The sequence below is a fragment of the Gallus gallus genome, chromosome 4 (genome assembly GCF_016699485.2).
Source record: "Gallus gallus isolate bGalGal1 chromosome 4, bGalGal1.mat.broiler.GRCg7b, whole genome shotgun sequence".
Taxonomy (NCBI): Eukaryota; Metazoa; Chordata; class Aves; order Galliformes; family Phasianidae; genus Gallus; species Gallus gallus.
Window position 1 is genome coordinate 73,274,773 of NC_052535.1, and position 20,697 is coordinate 73,295,469.

Here is a 20,697-nt window from a genome sequence, read left to right on the forward strand (position 1 = left end):
GCTTGTGACACCAACCAGCACCGGTTTGTGATCCGTTGCTGTCCATTTGCACGGCACACGTTGGAAACTGCTCAATCTTTGTCCTACAAAAAGCAGGTTAAACCAAACGTGCTGCACTATGAGCATGTCATTTACAAAGATACTTTAATAAGAGGTAAAGGGCAAGTAGTTTTCCTTCCATCCAGTCAAGCTGTAATTACTAATTTGTAATCAGGTTGCTATAATTTCCTTCATTTTGTGACAGTTCAGCAATAAAAAGCCATACCATACCACGGTATTAGGAAGCGTAGAGATAAATGCATGCATTTATTCACTTACTGTACTTTATTAGAAGTAGTTGTTTATTTTGCCTTTAGAGTAGCTGAAGGTTTAATAATAAACATCCTTTACTATTGTAAGTATGATCTGTATCAGTACTCTGACCTTTTGAAATCATTTAATTTGGGGGCTATATGTGTGACATGAGTTATTTGAAGCCAAGAGGGAAAATGATCTACTTGGTCAACCTGGTTCATCTTCTACTAATATATCTTACACAAGTAGCTTTCTTTTTCTGATACACGTCCTAGAGCTGTTGATATAAAACTGGGCATTGGTCTCTTGTAGCACAAACCTCAAATATTTTTTATCTTGAACCGAGCAGCTTTGAAACAGGATCAAACCATCACATGAGAGCACAAACGACAAGTTCAGACTGCCTCTAATTTTCACTGATGCATTTGAGATAAACGTTTGGCATCAAGGAGGTGCCAACTTCCACTATCAAGGGATTAAACTAAGTATGGAAACAGCAGTAAAATAACATTCCTATAGCAGTGGTAATAGCTTAGTTCTGATGGTTTGAGGTGTTTAATTTTGCAGTTTCTCAAAAACGCTGAATGTATGTTGGACAGATGATAAAATAATTCCCATTTGTATACATCTTGGCTCTGAGTGATTCTTTTAAGTTTTTTCCAGCTTTGAAAGCTATGCAGTTGTTATGTTGTATAGAAAACTAAAACATAGCACAAATTACTGTTGATAATAAATATTTTCTGTGGCTCGTAACATATATTATTTTGGGCTGGTCTTATTCTTTTAGCTCAAGTAGGCTCTTGCTTTCCATTTGATTTCAGTGTTTATTTTGTAAGCATACCACATTAACGTTCCCAGCCTCATTGCTTCCAGCAGCACAAACAACACTTACAGCACCGAGCACTTAGCAGGCTTTGCAGAGCAGTGCTGCTGGTGGGCCTACTTCCTGCTTGCTTCCTTTCAGTGTTCAGCCGTGTGATGAAACGGCTTCTGTTCTGTACCAGTTTTTACTGTCAACGTTTGTGTGTGATTTTAAAGATGAACAAACTAAACTCGGCTTGTCAAAACTTGGAGTGGTGTATTTGAGGTTATTCCATTTTGCATGTTGAGTAACGGGTAACTGATGAGCCTTTCTTTTCTGACAGGATGGAGTAGTTCTTCACAATTTAAAAAAAAAAAGCCAACAAAGAACACCTGAATGCACTGTGAGCCTTCAGTGACTTCAGTGAAAGGCTTACAGCTCAGTTCGTACCGTGGCAGAAGGTTAAAAGCAGTGAGATTCCCAAAATGTTTCTAGGAGCGGCCAGCTGTCCAGAAGGGTATTGACGGCTTTGTTCCAATAGCCGGTGGGTTATGCAATATAATGGAAGCAGACTTAAATTACTGCTGTTTTAAAATACTTTAAAAAATCATTTAAGAGCAGGTAGTAATTGGCAAGAATTTGAAACTCCAGCCTCGCTGCTGGAATTGTTTGCTCTGTTTGCTGAAAAGAGTCACTTCAGTAAACTTACGGACAATGAACAGCTTGTTGCTATCCAAACCACCATTAAAGGAAGGTCTGTAAGGGGAATGGAAAGAAGAACAGTAGGAAGTGCGTTCCATTGTGGATGTTAGATCAGGGCTATGCCTTACCAAGTGTTGTTACAAAGCTCCCCATTGGACTCCCTGCTTTGTAAATCCAAATACTCCACTCAAACGTCAATTCTCTGCATTCTCTGGCACTGACAAATACTGGGTTAAATGGGGATGTAGTGGTAGAGCCATGGTCTTCTGAAATCCCAGTTGTCTCTGGAGATTTATGGAAAGTGAATAGCAAAATGTTCAGTTATATGAAATAGGGAAGGCCTACTTCATAGACCTCATCACAGTGATAGTCTACTGTACTGTTACTTAACACTACGATTTCCTGCAGCTTTATTATTATTTTTGCAAATAAAGCTTAAGAGTCCAACAGTTTATAGTCTGCTGGCTCCTTCAGAGACCAATGATTGGATTTCAGTGGGTACAGTGAGATTTTGGAAACTCGAATGCTTTCTTAGCAGTTTCTTGATAAAATAATCTGATTACATAGATTTTAAAAACCTGTATCAACGGAGGGCTGCGTAGACTCAGAACTTCCTTAATTAGCAACAAAATTAACAGCAAATCTTTGTTCTTACTGCTTCCAAGATTCTGACTAAAAAAAATATGCAGAGGAATTCTAATTTCCTTCCATTGCTTTCACTTTGGTCTGCTCTAAGGAAAACGATTACTCTTTGCTTTGGTTTTGGATGATGTGCAACAGAAAGAACAGGCTGAAAACAGAGCCTGCTACAAAATGCCTACTTGGCTTAGGGTGCGTTTTCTTCTGGTGAGGTTTGTGTTTATTAATTGGGTCAAACAGAATGATGTCACTAATGAAATCCAAAGTTAATGATCTGTCAAATCCCTTTGAAATATCAATTATTTCTGAGGGTTTGCTGCCTCTTTGTGGTATTTCTTGTGTAAAAAAAAAAAAAAAAAAGGGATTCTGTGTCGATCAAAGCTTTCCTTGGGATTGTGCAAAAGACAGTTAAATGGAATTCCACTGCATTTCACAGTGTGCGACTGGGAGGCTGCTGTCTGCTCTCCTCTGCATCCCTCACCATGCAGTGCATAGTGCCAAACAGTCAAGTGCTTTTTTAATGTCTGTAATATGCTTTGTGATGTTGAGGTGCTACTGCTTTATCAATCAGCTTTGAGTAAAGGACAGCGGAGCCCCTTACCTCCTTCGTTATCTGAGCGATGACGAGAGATCTCATCACACCTTTCAATACATTCGTTCTTAGATGACATCTTTACCATCACTGATAAAATAGTGGTGATTCTACTCAGTTTAAATCACTCACTCACAGTGACCGGAATGTATCCGGGAGCAGGAAGAATCTCCGTGGGCTTCTTCTTGGAAGTAGATGCTCACATAGATTGGTTACTTATATAGCTGCTATATAACATTTTTTACTTCATAGAGTAACTGACCACAGAAATATTATTTGGGGGGAGTTATAATCATATAGGGCTTTAGTAATTTCTTTACATGGTTAATTGGTGGTGAGACTATCAAAAGTTATGAGCTACCTCCATACATTCATGCCTGCTTACATTTGAATGACACGTATTCACTTGGTTGTTATTTATAATTTTGGGGGTATTGAACTGTTGAAGATTACTCATGTTGAAAAGCTGCTGGAAGGCCTTAACTAGGAATTAAATTATCATAGTGGCTTCATTTTATAACAGTGTCATCGAAAATATCTTGCTTGCAGGACAATCAAACTCATCAGTGTTCTGCTCTTCCACTTCAGTAGACAAAGTTTTAATCAGTGGCGCACTTGATCTTGCAGAAATCAAGGAAAATAATTTCCTGCACTTCTGAGATGAGCAAAAATTCATGTAATCTAGCTTTTAGACTCGTGGCAGATTTATTCATTTTTATTATTTTTACTTCTTTTTGAATCTCCAGTTTTACTTTATTTGGTTGCCTATTTCATGTAACTTCGACTATCAAGTTGACTCAATGGTTAGATAGGATTAGCTCACGGATAAAGAGCAGGCAACAAAAGCTAAACTCAAGCAAGGCAGATAACGACAGATAGTGAGATAAAAGCATTTTGAAAAATGTAGTTTTCTCTTTAGTTGTTTATTTGCAGTTGGTCGTGACATTGAGGTGGCTTTAGAGAACCTCGTTATGCATTTCTGACAGTCTCACACAGCAGCATTTACAAAAAGAATACTTTTCTGTTGTCCTTCTTTGAGGTTCCATTAGCCACTTATCTAACTTCAGTCATCTCTTTGTCTGTTTTTGTATGAGGCCTTCACCATCTAACAAACTTATAAGAAAGTACCAAGCTTATCTTCCAGGTGCTTAAGAGCCTGGATTTGGATCTGGGATGAAGAACACAAGTGTCAAAGCCAGTGCCAGCGTGTTTTTGGTGCAACTGTAAGGGTGCGAGGGCAACACAAGGCTGTGTAACAAATTGGAACAGTGATAATCATCCATAATCTTAACTGGAAGGAACGTTTCTTCAACCATTTCATCTCTTGCCATGTACAGCATGGCAACAGAACAACAACCAACACAACTCCAACACAATACTACTGCCTTTTGGTGACACGAATGAGCAGCTATCAGTCATAATTTAGTGCACCATTTGAAAGTATCCAGATATTGCAGTGATGTACACAATCTTAAGAAGCATACTGGACAAAGCAGAACTTCAGAAAAGCTGGTTCTGATAAATTCCTATACCACCATTCAGCACTCATTGAATACTAAGTATCCATTTGCTGTATTTTGATCAATGGAAATCAATTTGGGGGCATCCCTCAATGCAATTTTCTTTCAGCTGCTCTGCAGAACCTTTTATTTGCAAAATGGTGGCACGCAACTGAAGTTTGGGAGCGTTGCTTGGGGTACTTCATAGAAGTTCCATTTTGATTAATCATAATCTGTTACCACGCTGCTGGAGAAATCTACACACGCACCTCTTGTAGGTAAGATGATGAATCTGATGTGTGGAGCTGTTCCGGGAGCTCCAAGTCTCGTAGGTGACTTGGCACTCAGACGACTTGCCACGTGAAGGTGAAAAAAAGAGGTCCTATTGATTTTAGCTGGAATTCTGTGAGAAGCCAATGAAAGGACGCAGAACACTGAAGTGATGTTGAAAAAGTGACTGTGCTTGCTGTGTTCCCATCCACCATTGGTTTCATTCACAATTATGTCTAATTTTACATTTTTGTGCGATAGATGGCAGTTACCTTAACATTAAATAGAAACATAAAGATTCTGGAATCTTCACTTACTTCTGCTCTAAGTTGGTTTTTGCTCCCCTGGGGCTAAATGGCTTTTACAAACATTGTCTAACCACACTGCTGGACTTTTCCAAGGGTCCGGAGCTTAAACTGTTGATCTCCTCAAACCTTGGGAGGATGTAATGCCTTGCTCCAGAAGTGTTCATAAAGCAAAATGAAATAATTTGATGGAAGGTGTTAAGGAAGCTTTAAAGTATTAGTCCTAATTGAAAACCTATCAGCGGACTTTTAAAGCCTTCCCTCTTCAATTTTTATGGACTGTCTTAATTGACTTTTAAAGGTTTTTATTGCATTTATGAACAGGCTAAGTAGAAATATTCCTTTATTCATCTGCAAATAAGATACAGGACAGCTGCTCACTTTATTTTAGAATACCTGGTATTATTAAGCATTTGCCCTGTAAGAAGAGATTTTCAGCTAATGAAATCTAGTAAAGTCAGAAAAAAGTTACACGTGTCTGCCAATGGGGAAAAATAAAGTGAGGGAGGTGGATAAAGGAATGGTACCCATAAATCATTTTGAAGTGTTTGCAATTACAAGCTTTGAAAAAATAGTGGGAACCACAGCTCTCAGTTTAAATGCTGCACTGATTACTGGAGGGTCACTACACTAAACTAAATAAAACACGTGCAGCCATAGCACAGCACTCGTGCTGTGGAACCTTCATTTAGAGGCTACAACTGTGTCGAATCCTGATCTCCTGGGGCTGCTCTGTTATGAATCTGTTTATATGGAACGTGGAAGTTGAATGTCTTTTCTATCTCAAATTCACCATGTGCTTCTCAAACCAAAGGCCTCCAGAAGCCTTCCTTCTCAGGGAATTTCTCAAGAGATCACTGCATACAGAAAAGAAATGCGCACTCGTGATGTTCCGGCTTTTGCCCGCAGCGATGTGGTACGCTTAATCTTTGAAGGGTACCTCCTGTATGGAGCTCCTAACGTACAGGGACATAAGGCTTTCTGTAGATTTCATTTTTAATGTTTTGTCTTTATCAGCTTTGAGCAGAGGCCATGCAAACCTGGTAGTGGGGTAGTCAGGTTGCTTCCTCCACAAGTACTGTCAATCTGGGGAACTTCAGCATCACACTGGGGCCGTCACTGATGGCAAATGAGCCATTCAAAGTCAGCATCCCACTTGTCAAGTTTTGTCACGCCACAACCATTACATAACCAAGTGCTGCTTTTCTTCTGTGGTCTTCGTATTTTTCTGTTTAACGGTGATTTAAAAAATCCAGGTTAAAATGTTGAGTTCACTGCTCCTAAGGAGACCCATTTTACTGACTGTTGTCCACGTGGAAAGCGATTGCACTTGTGCTGTTATCAGCATCTGCTGATGGAGGTGGAGGAGGAGGAAGTAGTAGCACTGTCAGAAGAGACGTACCAGATCCAATACTGTAGTGCTGTGCCCTTCTTATGGGTTCTGTTATTTCAGCTCTGCTTTGCTCACTTGTTGAAGCACATGTCCATCTCTCTATCTGAACAAAACCCTGGCTTACAGGAAAAAACACATTGAAAACATGTTGAGTAGCCTTCTGCAACGTGTCTCAGTATTGTCAAGGAGTTCTTACAGACTTTTTGCTGTGGTTTGAAAGATAACTGAGATATGTATTAATTTGGGAAAAGCTTTTTGCTTAAACAAGTTTTGAACCTCGCTGCAGTCAACTTCTTTCTGATTGTCATTCCTGTCATTGGAAAGGATGGAAATTACATTCGGTTACACATCTCTAGTAACAGAAATACCCTGAGTTTTTTTTTGCTTCATCACCAACATCACAATAACACTGATGTTAGCATACTAAATCATGCAGCAGACAGACTATTGGCTACTTCGGTAATGTCTGACTAAAAACATCTACGAATGGTCTGTAGGAGCAATATGCTGTGCTATAAATAAGTTTTCATATCTTGTTTTGCTTCCAGCAGAAACACGCTCTACAGAACTCGGAATGGGGTTCTGAGCAGTCTGCAGAGCCAACAGCTACAGTGCTATTAGGAGATCACCCATCTATCAGATCAACAGGCAATTAAGCTAATCCTCCTGCTCCTTCTGGGGGCAACTCTGATGAACTTCAAGTGAAGAATTTTGAACCAGAGCACATGGTTAACAGCAGGCTGAGGAACAGTGCTGGAAGGAAGAAGACAGGAAATGCACCGAACATTTAAGAAACCATCATCTTTTTTGAGGCTTTGAATGAACGCTGTTGGAAAGGAGAGAGCACGCCTCTGTTGCTGGAGGGAGTAAATGCCACCTACTGAAGGGGACGAAAAGATCAGGTATTAGCAAAAAACATCCCAAACCAACAACAGAGGAAAAATAACAGAAGAAAAAGTTTTCCAACAGTAGGAGCTTTGCTTCCAAGGATGGGATTCTAGAGCACAGATGCAGGTTGGACTGCACTAAGACTTCAAGTGAAGATGAAACACTTGAAGACATATAGCATTTTAGAATCCATATTCTTTGAACACTGGCCCCTCTGTGGAAGGAGAGGGAAGCAGCTCAAGAAGGATGGTGAAAGCCTTAATTGCTGCTGTCTGGAAAGCTGAAATATGTTGTTAAGCCACGTGAAGCTTTGTGGGCCACTGATTAGAAGCCTTGGTAGGCTGAGGTCTCTCAAGGAAAACACTGAAGCAGCCTGAGAAACAAATTACTGTAGATATGGGGAATGCCTCGTCCCGTCCTCTGATGCTGGGAACCCTCCTGCTTTATTTGTATGTGGTTTGGGACGGGTTAAAAGGCTGTGTGACCTGCTATGGAACAGAGCTGTCTGTCCCCGATTGACAACTCGGGTGTTACTGGCTAGCTGCTATCCCAACCTCATATCACGTCCCAAGTCTCATATCATGATGCTGAGATTCCATTATGTTCTGCTAAGCCTCGGAGTACTCCATGTTCACGTCTTGTTTGGAGACTGATGTGAAGAGAACAAGATTTCCTCAGCAATCAGAAGCTGAGTGATCCCATGGGTGTTTCCAAGTGCCGGTTTTGTCCCTAAGGCAGTGTGGGAGGGGGACACCTCAGTGGGCACGTGGCAGAACCCCCCCCTGACCTTCACCATTGGTGGCTGAGGGCTGCCAGGTGCCGCTCAGCAAACTGCCATCCTGCTGTGGAATTGTGGGTGGAAAGCAAAAACACGGAGAGAAGAGTGAGGAGGAACTCAGAAATAACTGGAGTGCAGAAATCAACAGGATGGGGCTCTTTTAGGCGACGCCCAGCGACAAAACAAGGAGCAATGGGCACAGACAGCAAGTTCCATACGACGGGAAGGAAAACTTTTCTGTGGGGGTGACAGAGCAGCGGCACAGCCTGCCTGGAGAGGCTGTCGAGTCTCCTTCTCTGGAGGTATTACACAAACACGCCCGGACGCCTTCCTGTGCAACCTGCTGTGGAGAACCTGCTTTAGCAGGGGGTTGGACTAGCGGACCGCCAGAGGTCCCTTCCAATCCCCGCGATCTTGCGATTCCGTAATTTTTCCTCTTTTACCGCAAAGATATTATATGAAAGATGCTAATTATCCCGTGAAAAAGTACAACTACACGATCTATCTCCCCCCCCCCTTGCAGCTACCTGCCTTCCCACAGCAGCATCGGCAGCGAGGAAGACGTCCCGGCTGCCGGAGCGCCGCGCGGTGCGTTCGGAGCGGGGAAGGCCCGCGCCGCCCCCACCTGCTGCTGCTGCTGCCCGGCGGCCCCGCCGTGCCGGACCCGCGCCGCGAGCGCTCCGCCGCCGGCTTCGGCTCTCCGTGCCGCTCCGACAGCCGCGGCTGCACGCACGCGGCCGCCCCGCCGCTCCGGGCGGAAAAACCAAAAGCCATCCCCGCGCTCGGGAGCCGCTCGCCGCGGGGGCGCCCCGGGGCAGCGCGGGGCGTGGGCCGGGCCGCGGGGCCCCAACTTTTCGGGGGCGGGGCGGGGGGGGCGGGCCGCTGCGGGAGGCCGGGCCGCGCTGCGCGGGGGAGGCGCGGCTCCACTTGCCCGCTGCTCGGCCGCCGCGCTGCGGCCGCGGGTCCCCCCGGCGCCCCTCGCTGCCGGCGCCGCCGCGGAGGGCGGGCGGAGGGGATGGCGGGGCTGCGCGGCGCGGTGCCGGCGGCCGTAGCGCAGCCCGCGCCCGGCGGCGGCGGCGGCGGAGCGAGCGCGCACACGTGACGCGGCGCTCGGTGCTTCTACACCGCCGCGCGCACACACGCACTCATACACATACACACGCGCACGCCCGGCGCTGCCCTCGGCTCCTCCGGCCGCGTTCGCCGCCTCCCGCTCCCGTCCGCACGCGTCCCCCGGCCGCCGCCAGGGCGAAGCGCGCTCCGCGGCGGCAGCGCCGGCACCGGCACCGGCGGCAGCGACCGCGCAAGAGGCGGCGAGAGTTCGCGTGCACCGGCTGCTGCGTGCCCGCCCGGCGAGCGGTGCGCCCGGAGGATGGCCGGCTGCGGGCTGTCGGAAGACGCGTTCTTCTCCTCCTTCTTTTACAACTACACCGCCTCCTGGGAGACCTCCTACAACCAGGTGAGCCGGGCGCTCGGCTCGCAGCGGGCGGTCGGGGGCAGCCCCGTTTCGTGCCACGCGTGCCCGGCGGCCCCGCAGGACGGGGAGAGCCGCGCTGCCCGGCGCGGCTCGGGCGAGCGGGGGAACTCCTCGCCGAGCTGCTGGGCGAGGGGACCCCTTCCCTTTCCCCTTCCCCTCGGGAGGTGCCCTCCCGGGGCTCCTTTCGGGCCGGACGAAGGAGTTGGGCGCTCCCGCCCCGTCCCCGCGCACCGAACTTCGATGGCTGTGCGGTGCGGGGCGCGCGCCGGGCCGGGCCCTCCCGCGGGGCGGGGGCGGCTGCCGGGCTGCGAGGGAGGGCCGGGCGTCGCGCCCGAGGGGCGGCGAGCCGTGCCGGGAGGCTTCGGAGCGGCGGTAATTAAATAACCGCCGTAGTCTGCTGCCCCCGCCGCTCGCTCGGTGCACGTCTACGGCGCCGCGCTCCGCGTGGAGGGGTCCCGGCGCCGGCGGGGGGGGGGGAGGGGGGGAAAAGTTGAGTGGAAGGGGCGGCGGCGCGGGGCCGGGGCTCCGCTTCCCTCCGCCGGGCTCGGGAGAGCCGCGCAGCCCCCGCTCTCCGGGAGGCGCGGTGCCCCAACGAGCCGCCGCAGGTTACGCCGCGCGGCCGGGGCTGAGGCAGCGCGCCGCCGTTCCCGCCTCCGCGAGCGGCCCGCGAGGAGCGCGGGGCTCCCGGCGCTGCCAGAGGGGCTTTCGGCGCGGGGAGCGGCCGCGGGGACGCCCCGTGGCACGTAACGCGGCGCGGCGCCTCGCCGCCCGCCCGGAGCCCCGCGAAGTTGTGAGGGGCGGTTTGCGGGGCGCGGCCGCCGGGGCTCCGTGACGGCGGCCGTGTGCCCGCGCTGCCCGCCCGGCGCCGGGAGCGGGGCTGTGCGGGAGGAGCGGGGCTGCGCCGGGCGGGCGGGCGCGTACTGCCGGGCGCATCCCGCGCTCGGCTCCGTGCGGGCGGTGCGCGCCCCGGTGCCGCGTTAACGCGAGCGGCGGGGACGGGAGGGCTGCGCTGCTACAAAGGCGGCGTCGCACCGAGCTCCTTTGAAGCCACCAGAGGAGGGAAACGGTTGGGAACGCAGACAATAAAATCAGGTTTAAACCAGTTCCTTCATCTAAAGTTAGTTTCGTTCCGTAGCGAAACACAGTTCCGTAGGAGCGCGGCATTGTTAGGAGGCTCCTTTGGTCCGTGTAGGAGAGCGAGCCCGTGGCACCCTGAGAGGCTGCGAAGTGCCGGCAGACCCGGAGCGGCTTCATCCCGAGTGCCGGCGCTGAGCTGTGTCTGAGGGGAAGGCGGGGAGGTGATCTGGGATGCGAAGGGTCTATTTATAGAAGGGCTGTGCGCACCGTAGGGTATGGATACGAAGTTGAATTAAATATGCGTGATTAGAAGAGTTGAGAAGGAGGAGGTGTGACGGTTACTGGGGGGCAGAGGAGCTCGCACCGCTTTCGGGATGAGGACGAGGAGGATTGTTAAGATACACGTTCTTTCTGGTGCTCAGGGCTCCTTTCTATTTTCATCCTCCCCACATTACGCTCGCATTTACATCAGTCAGGCTCACCAGCTGAGGATTAGCAGCACGTTAGTCTGAATATGAAATCAAAATGAATGTGAGGTTTTGCTGCAAATAGATTTCCTCCCAAGTTTTAACACTTATGAAGGCAGGCTTGGCTTAAAGCTGACAGTCAGCCATCTTCACGTTTGTTTGTTTTACCTGAACTGCATCCAGAAAGGAAAAAAAAAAAAAAAAAAAAAAGCTTGCAAACCATTTCTTCTGGCTAAATATAGCAGCGCTGCCGGAGTGGAATTTGTTTCGTGCGCTCCTTTTAAAACAAAACAGCAAAGGGAGAAACTTTAAAACAAAGTGCTGAGATGAGAAGATGGGTCGGCTGCTGGAAAAGTGGGCTTTGTTCCGAGGTCGATACGATGTGCTCTCACCACGTAGTACAAGGGGAAGGACCCTTTGTGCACCAGCGGCTCGGCCGTAGCTTACACAGGGTCTCAAGATGTGCTTTAATGAGAGGACAAGAAATCAGAGCAGGACTTAGCAATGGGACCCGTTAGGTTAGAGAGAGCAGAGATTTCTTCCAGAAGCATCGCCCGACCTGCGACGGCTCCGGGAGCAGACGGGATGTGTGCTCCGCAGCCCGCAGGGTTGAGCCATCCGTTCAACTGGTATATCTTTGATGCATTATTGCAGCTCATTTTTAAGCACGGCGTTACGTGAGTGATTTGTGGGTAATGTCCTTGGAAGGAACCTTCCCCATTTGCATATTAAATTCAAAAGTGCATCACAGAGAAGCTCGCATGTAAAAAAAAAAAAATAAATGAATGGATGGATGAAGTCTGTTTTGAGTCAATTTCTGAGATAGCCTTCTGGAAAATAGGGCTCTCTCGTAGTTACGAATATGACTTCCTTGCATTTCTAAAGAGAATTCCAAAAACGGTAGCTGTGATCCTCGAGTGTGTCGTCTTTTTTATGGCTGTTTTGGTGGAGACACTTAGCCAACACAATACATCCTAGGCTAGGCAAACTCACAGGGGTAAATCCTGAAAGCTGAATTGTGATGGCACAGCCTTACCTGTGTTGTCTTTGCCAACGTGTGTAAGCTGGAGCCGAAGGAATGTCCTGCAGATTTCCTATTGAATCATCCTGTGATCTGCAGTTCGGGCTGTCAATAAAGATGCTACTTCTTGCTCTTTGTTTTGGCAGTATTTGTTCACCACCGACTTCCCCGGTCTGCCTTCTGACTCGCTGAAAATCTCTCCCTGTCTCTTCGTTAGTGGTCGTAGGAACATATATTTCTAAGCACTGTAGAGGGGGGTGTTTGGCCTCGGAAGAGCAGTAGTTGTATTCTTGGGCACGACCTATCTTTTCTTGCTGAACTGACAGCATATTTGTATTAATTATTTTTCACTCTCCAGTCCAGAACTGTCTACGTTGTTGTATTACTGAATCTATACGGTTGGGAAGTGCTGGAGAATCATTCGAAATGTAATTGTTGAGGAATGAAATTGTGTGACTAAGGCATAAATCTGGATGCTTATTTTAATTCGGCCTCGAGAAAATCCCTGCAGTACAGAGGCAAAATGAGAGCGTGCCACCGAATTACTGCCAGTATTTCAGGGCTTTCCCTGCGCTGTGCACGGAGGGCTGCTTACCTCCTGGCACCACCGCTTCGTGCTGCGTCCCCAGAAGGGGCCGTGCTTTATAGGATACCCCTGTATACAATGTGTTTTGTGGATGGAGGTATGCTGGTGAAGGATGAATCTAAGAGCAGGCTTTGGGGCTTATCTTTCTGTCTTTCCATGCCCGGAAACAGAAGCGCCCCAATGGCATAAGAGCATTCACCCAGTGTTTTTGGGGATGCTTTTTCAATGTACGTTGCTTGTATGCATTGTCATCTTCTAACTAGAGTGAGTCAGGTGGTTCCGTGCCAGTTTTGGCCCATACCCAATGAGACTCTTTGACATATTTTGGTTTACACACTCTGGATTATTTATTTTTTTTGTTTGAATAACAGAGCTGGGGGTTTGTGCAGGTGTGAGAAGATATGAGTTTGTGTTAGTGCACTGCACTTGTGTGACATAGCGTGTGTATACGCGTGTGGGTGTTGTGTGAGTGATACTCTGTTGGACAACTGACTGAGATCGTTGTAGACCTTCTTCTTAAATGGGAGAAGAGTTGCTCATTGCTGCGTGTTATTTGGCTTTGACAGTCAGTGGAATAAAACAGTCATTCCATTTCAGCTATATTTTAGCAAGACGTGTAATGTTTCCGCAAACTCAGAAGACACAGAACTGAGTTGGTGAGGAAAGAGCAGCAGTGCTGGTTCCGTATCCACAGGACAGGCTTGGTGGTTAAAAAGTTACTCCTGTCTTTGAAATTTTCCCTGACTTTATATCCAGGGGGCGATGTGTGCTGGTGCACAGGGTGGGGAAATGGGACACAGTAAAACTGAAAGTGAAACTGGAGGGACCGAGCGTCCCAACAAAGGGTAGGCAGTGGGATACTGAGAAAGAGGCTACTTTGGGCTTCAGTAATTCGGGTATCAGTAACAAAACAAGAAACAAACTTAAAAAAAAAAAAAAAAGAATTAAAACTTATTTCTTTCAGGGAGTAATGCATGAATGTGTCATTGAGTACATGAATTTTAAACCACGTCAATCACATGAATGATACAATGATATCACAATGAGTGATACAGTGTATTTGCAAAGGTTGGGATCGCCATAGTGTGGCACTTCAGGGAGCAGATTTCAAAACGCGTCTTCTGTCCGCTTCCTGTGTTATTGTTCTGGTTGTTGCTTAATAAAACCACCTGCATTCTGGATGTACAAACAGTACATTCTGATGGCAGTCTTACCTGGCAGAAGAGCACAGTTTAAACTGGGTGCAGGTAATTCTCTGTTGCCTGAGAGCAAAACAGGTAAATCGTGGTGCAGTAGAGCAAAATGACATGCAACATATGGGCAAAGTGATTTTTTTAGGCTTTTTTTTTTTTTATTTATTCTGTATCTCTTTGGAGGTTAATCTCACGTGCATATTTTAAGGTACAGTTATGTCTGTGATGAACAAATGCATTTCAGTGCTTTATTCGTAAGGCAGGATGCTGAAAAATAGTTACGTGGGGGAGAAAATGTCAGTAGTTCTGGCAGTGTGTTCTGTAGGAGGAGGGCAGGGAGTTCTGAGCTGGTCAGATGTTCATGTGGTCTAAGCAGAAATGTAAAAGTGCAGGGTTTGCATTGGAATGAGAACGGGGTCATCCACCCTTTGTACTCATCATCAGGGAAGCAGAACCTTCTTCCAGAGAGACCATAGGAAATCAATGAGTACACTTTGCTAGTGTAGAGATAAATGTGTACTGCGGAAGGGTATTAAATATAAAAGGGCAACAGTAAAATGATTTACTACGTGAAGCAGTGGAACTTTCTTTTGGTCACCTAAAAAGCAATTTTCTTTTCTTTTTTTGTTTGATAACATAATTGTATTTCCTAATACTAATATCTGAGGAAAAGCTGGCAAGCAAACTGTTTTGCTGGGATTTGAGCTGTATAATATGAGCTGGGAGAGACTTGTTGACAAACGGCAGCTTATTTAAAAATATACACATGTTTTTGAACCTATTATCTGGCATTTATCATTTAGATTATAATCGTCTGACCTGACTTACCAAAAGTTAATGGCTTTTTTAGTGTGTTTTTCCCGAGGCAGTGTGGATGCTTGCAATCCAGTTTGTCTCGCTATGACCAGAAGGTATCACTGAGGGATACCAGCGCAACGGATGCACATAGGAGAGAACCTGACGTACGTTTAGGTGTAGAGACTTAATGAAATGTGGAAGAGCAGGTGCACAGTCCTAATGTGCTGCTGGTTTTTTATTTCCTCTGATGTGTCTGTTTGCTGCGTGAGCAAATCTTCTTGTACATTTGAAACCTATAGGACTGTAAAATTGCTAAAAAGGAAGGAAAGCCAATACTTCTACAACATTTTTTTTTTGCCTTAGGCTCTGTGTTCTCTACAAATGGCAGTTACCGTGTCTACTCCAAAGGTAAAATTCAGCTGAAAAAAGATTAATAACAGAGTGGCTCGTGGTCCGGATATGGCATTTGTGACATGGTGGTCCTAATGTGGGAGGAGAAATGGAGCGGGCTCCTGGGGATGCCGTTTAAGAGGTGTGCTGACATCAGCCCCTCGCCTGGGAGCAGGAGCATGCTGCAAGCTCTGCACATCCTGACTGTGGTGCTCTGGGTTGTGTTATGGACGGGTCTGCCAGCAGATGAGTGGAATTCCTTTTGGGTAGAACCGAACTGGGAGTCGTACTCCGGGGAGCTCTTCTAACGCCATTGCACGTACAAAATGAATGTTCAGCTGGTGAGATGAGGCCATTGCTAGGATAAGCAAACCTCGCTCTCAGGTGTGTGATGTGAAGCGTGGTGTCCATGTCGCATCCTCTGCAGCAGCTGCTGGGCTGCTCGCGATTCTGCATCTCTTGCTGGTGTAGGCGGTCCCTGAGCACGGTGCAGCTTACCTCGCAGGGAGCGCACGAAGGCCCATGTTTGGGAAGCTAGCTGGGAAGCTCGGGGGTAGGATGGGCGCCTGACATGCATCCTTACCTCGCAATCACAAGGCCATTATTCTTTCCCTCAAAAAGGGGTAGTTTGTGTTGGCATGGAGAGAAAAGGTTCGTTTGATTGCTTGTAATATAACACATGAGCGAGTAAGTGGCACTGGTACTTTGGCTCACAAAAGCCCTCCACATTTTTAACCCATTTTATTATTTGCAAGAGCAATTTAGTTCCTAATGTTAACAATGAGTGATTATGATTCTGTACTTCCGTTTACAGCATAAATTAGCATTTTGTTTTCCATTACAGCTTTTGAATGAGGAATTATAATGTATAATTTGCTGCAAATAGATGTTATCATCTCTTTGGATGTGAACAACCACATAAACTTGAGCAAATGATAAAAATGGAATCAATTACTTCTCGAATGGAAGTAGTTTACAAACCTTCAGATACAAAATGGCAATAGTAGCTGGCTATTGTAACAAATAATTAGTTTTTTTTAAAACAACATTTATTGAATTCCATTGACAATTTAGTAATTGTTTATAGAGGGTTTAAGCGTTCCCCTCGCAAAATACGTGCCACACAGTATCTGCACTTTTAAAACTGCAGATTGCCTCTCTAGTCTCTGTTTCAAGCTTTCATCATGGATGTTCGCCTGTATGAACCTTCCAGAAGGGGAGCACTGGGCCACAGATGGCACCGATGATGCAGGAAGAGCTTCACAGCATTCTGGGATTAAAAGATTGAGATTCAAACTGTAGAAGAGAGAAGGGAAGAGTATGTGTTTGAAGCAGCATCCAACACCTACTGAAGGTGATGTGAGCTTTTCTGCTGCTGTGGAACTGATGGTCAAGGTCCTGGCTGTGGGAAGGAATAAGGGGAGTAGGAAGGAGACTTTACTGTAGTCAACGAAGCACATCATTTCTACTTGGATTTGCCAGCATTTTTTCCAAAGTGTTCCTTGGTAATACTGTGTTGTATGCAATACACCACTATATTGACCATCCTATACTGATTTTTCTCACCCACTCCTCATCTTGCAACTACTTAAGAAATACACACAATTCAGAATCCATACTTTGCTGTGTTTAGTGCTTAAGTTTTGTGACTTCCTGTTGATCCTTTTTAAGGCCTTCAGGTAATGCAGCTTTTCCATGTTTGCTATGCTATAATGACTCTTTCTGTTCAGATTTCATGCTTCTCTGGGTTGATTCTCAGCAGCACTGTTTTTATTTTTGGTTTTTGTTTTTTAATTTTTGCCATCCCACACTTCAGCCTTTTACTGAGAGATGGTGAGCCAGTAGAGAAGATTATTAGAGCTTTTCTCTACCTGGCCTTTTGAAGGCCATTATTATCTAATCATTAAAAATGAGTAGATTTATTTTGTGTATGGACAGCTATGGGACAAGCGGAGGAAAAGCCAGTCATCACTGTGACCGCTGCATTCTTTAGTCTGTAGACCAGATAAACAATAGCTTTTTATTCTTTTAATAATTAAAAAAATAAAAAGACTAATGAGGTCTTTTTCTTTGCTCTAAAACATTATAGGTGAAGTAATTATGGAGGAAAAAAAAAAGGCTGATAAAATGGAACTAGTGTAACTTGCAGGTCAGGGTACTGTGCTCAGCGTTAGAGCCTTTTTCTGAGACCGTAATGCTGACGGTAGGCTTTCACCAAAACTCTTCCCCTCCCCTCCCAAACACTGCCGTGAACTGGGGAAGGATGGGACTGTTACGACCCTGTGTATTTGCAGTGTGGCTTTCAGTCTTGTTGAAGCTTGGAATGGGCATCTATTGTAGCAGTCATTCCTGAAGGGCTGCTGGTATTTGGTTTTAGAAATGTGTGCGTGGCTCCATAAAATATACCCTCTTGTCATGGGGCTCCTGGACCGAATAGTTTACAGTCTCAGAGGTGTATTTGGATTGCAAAAACTCACTGCAACTATACAGCCCACTTCAACAATTTCTTTCTTTCTTTCTATTTTTTTCTCCTTAAGAGTCCTGACTCACGACTTGATGACATGAGTCACTGCACATGACTTGAAGCACCTGCCGAACTTTGACTTTTTATTCATGAAGCTTCTCATTATATCTGCCTGCTACCTCTATATGCTCATAGTTTGCTTAGGCCTTGATCCAGCAGACCACTTGATTTCTGAACTATGAGTTCTTGAAGTCAAAAGAACCGCTTAAAATGTGTGTGGTGTGCTCGGCTGGGGCTTAGGCTGCTATATCTTCAGGTCAAAGAACCTGCTTCCTTCTTGTTTGTTAAGCGCTTAGTATACTTGCAGTACATTAGAAGTATTGATGGTAATTATAGCAGTGGGAACAAGAAAGCAATGAAGAGATCAAGGAAACCCAGCAATGTTTATAGTACTGTTTACTGCCAGTTCAGTTTCTTTCTTTATTAAACTGATTTGCAAATAAAAGGTGATTCCTTTTCCTTTCCTAGGAAGAGGATCTTGTAATGGAATGAGTAGTAGTGCATTAAAACGTGAGATTTTGTACAGTGACAGAAAGCCATGCATGAAAGATGCTTAAGGACAGGAAACTCCTTCTGGAGTGTAAGCAAGATTTAAAAAAAAAAAAGGTTGAAAGCATGCAAAGGTATTGAAAATAAATAAAAAATCGTAAGTAGGACACACACACACACTTCAGTGCTTAAGTTGTTTACAGCATTGAGTAAGTGAACTACTGACCAAATAAAGGAGGAAAACAAAAGTGAGGTTGCGCTTCTAGCCTTCTTTGTTTTCATCCAAGAGGCTGTTAATTGCTGGAGGATTAAAATAATTCATATTCGAGGGTAGGAAATGATAACAGTAGGCAGAGGAGCAGTGAAAGGAATACTTTTTTCTTTGTGTGATGTCAAAGCCGGAAGAAGGAGAAGGGGAAAAGAAGGGGAGAGGCTTGTGGCTCTTTGATGTCACTTTCAGAATAAAAATAATACTGTAAAAGAACTGACATAATCTTTTTCTATTTATCTAAATCCTATTTTTTTCTAAAGAGTTAGGGCAGCGTTGTTAATTGATTTTTTTTTTCTGACACTCATAATAACAGTTGTATTAAAAATTATTTACAAAGGATGTTTTTTTCAGAAGCTTGAGCCTTGTGGAGTCTGCTGTAGAAAAGTGAGTAGAGAGTGGATTATTGTACATCATTGTTCTCAGAGAGCCATAATCTGCTTGATGGGTAACATGCATGTTGTACGCTTGCGTTGCCCGTTTACAGCCAGTGGGGTCTTTCCAGTAAGATGTGCTGTTCTAGTAGCAATAGCATCAGGATATCTTGTGCCCTTTCAGTATAAATAAAGGTTGTCCTAACAGCTGCTCAGATTGTGCTGGCATAGTATCTGTCTTTGCTGGACTGCCAGTTTCTGGCTAGAGTATTTTAACATGCTGAAGCTTTTCTCTGGTTACCAATGGTTGAACTATTTCCAGCTGTGAAAACAGATGTGCAGCTTTTTTGGGAAAGAAAAGTTACTAAGGGAGGTTTATGATTTGCTCCTTCTTTATTTATTTTTTTTTAGTTTTATTTGGGGTAAGGGAATGCATTTAGAAAATATTTTTATTAGCATGAAGTACATCATTGTAAGGAGAATTTTGGTCATACCACGGCAAAAGGAGCATGGTGGTTGCCTCATTACATCTTAAAACATGTTAAAAATGACAATAAGAAATACTTGGTGTCTAGATGTATAATTGTTGATGTTAATATAAAACTGTCAAATGAAAATGAGTAGATTCTCTTAGTGCACGCTGTATATATATGTGGTTGTTTGGACGTTTTATGAGGCAGCTCGCAGTCTTTCCAAATCTGTATTGGCGAATACTTCTCACGTCTCTTTCAGTTTTTTATTCATCTTTGGCTTTTGTCTTTGTTGAAAGGAATTCTCTGGGTGAAAACTTCTCTGAGAAACGCTACCCATTTCTCAGACATTCTCTTCCCTTTTATTTTATTTTATTTTATTTTTTGTTTAGTGTGGTGATCTGTACCTTTATCATTGATGTCTGCCTATTTTTCCATCTGCTGGTAGGCACAACACAGTCAGTATGGAAAAGGGAACGTTCTGTATGAGGGAACTTAGCTTTGTGATCTGTTTTTTACTCTTGATTGTTACATAAGATAAACGGGGAAGGATGCAACTACACCTGGCAGCAACTCAATTTTTGTTACTCTTGTGAGTACGTGTCTTACAAAATGGAGAGCTATTTGTGGAAGAGGAACAATGTGCCTATATGGTAGGGCTGCACGATGCATTGCACCGCAAAGACCTGGATGTACTGAAGTGTCTCTGGAGTAGTCAGTCAGCCTCCAGTGAGCTATAAACTCTCTGAGCAGCTTTCAACTACTTTAGGACTACTGCAACTGTAAGCTTGCAATACAGACAAATAAACAAAAATCTGTTTACACATGTAATTTGAATTTTTTTTCATGGAAGAACTGTGTATTTGGAAAGATGATGGAGAGTCTGTTATGAATTGTAAAACGCTTGTGGAGGCCGCAAACGTACGTATGTATGAAACCACCCAACCTGTATTCTGCTCTGAGTACATTCTCCTGCAGTTCACAGGGTGTTTCATACCGCGTGCGTTGTTGGATGCATTCCCTCTGAGAGGGTCTTGGAGGAAAGCAATACGTGTTCAGAAGAGTGTGCTCTGTGCCCGGGTTTTGCAGGAATGAGGAAATCATGTACTTCTCTTCCAAAATCACAGCAAGCTGAACAGTGATTTCAGATTTTTCTGTAAAGGGTTTTTACCTGCTATGTAACCAGAATGCCTGTGGATTAGCAGTTGCTCAGAATAAAGAATTGATGAGGCAGTGTTACTTGCAGTGCAAGTTTCTAAGACCTTACCTTATATTCTTATTTTTGAATATATTTTTTTCCAGTTCTTAACTGTGTGGACTGTATTTGTCCCAACAGTTGTAGTTCTCAAGCTACGGTGTTTATTTCTAATGGAGAAATCAGTATATGTGATTTTTAATGTC

General features: G+C 45.2%; 1 protein-coding gene across 1 annotated transcript in view; it reads left to right on the forward strand.

Annotated features, from left to right (window-relative positions):
• The first annotated feature begins 9,087 nt into the window (after positions 1–9,087).
• PPARGC1A (PPARG coactivator 1 alpha) overlaps positions 9,088–20,697 on the forward strand; it is a 347,559-nt gene continuing 335,949 nt past the window's right edge. The window contains exon 1 of the mRNA XM_015285696.4: positions 9,088–9,621. Coding sequence (XP_015141182.2) covers positions 9,535–9,621 — 87 coding nt within the window. The 5' untranslated portion in view covers positions 9,088–9,534. The remainder of the gene's footprint in view (positions 9,622–20,697) is intronic.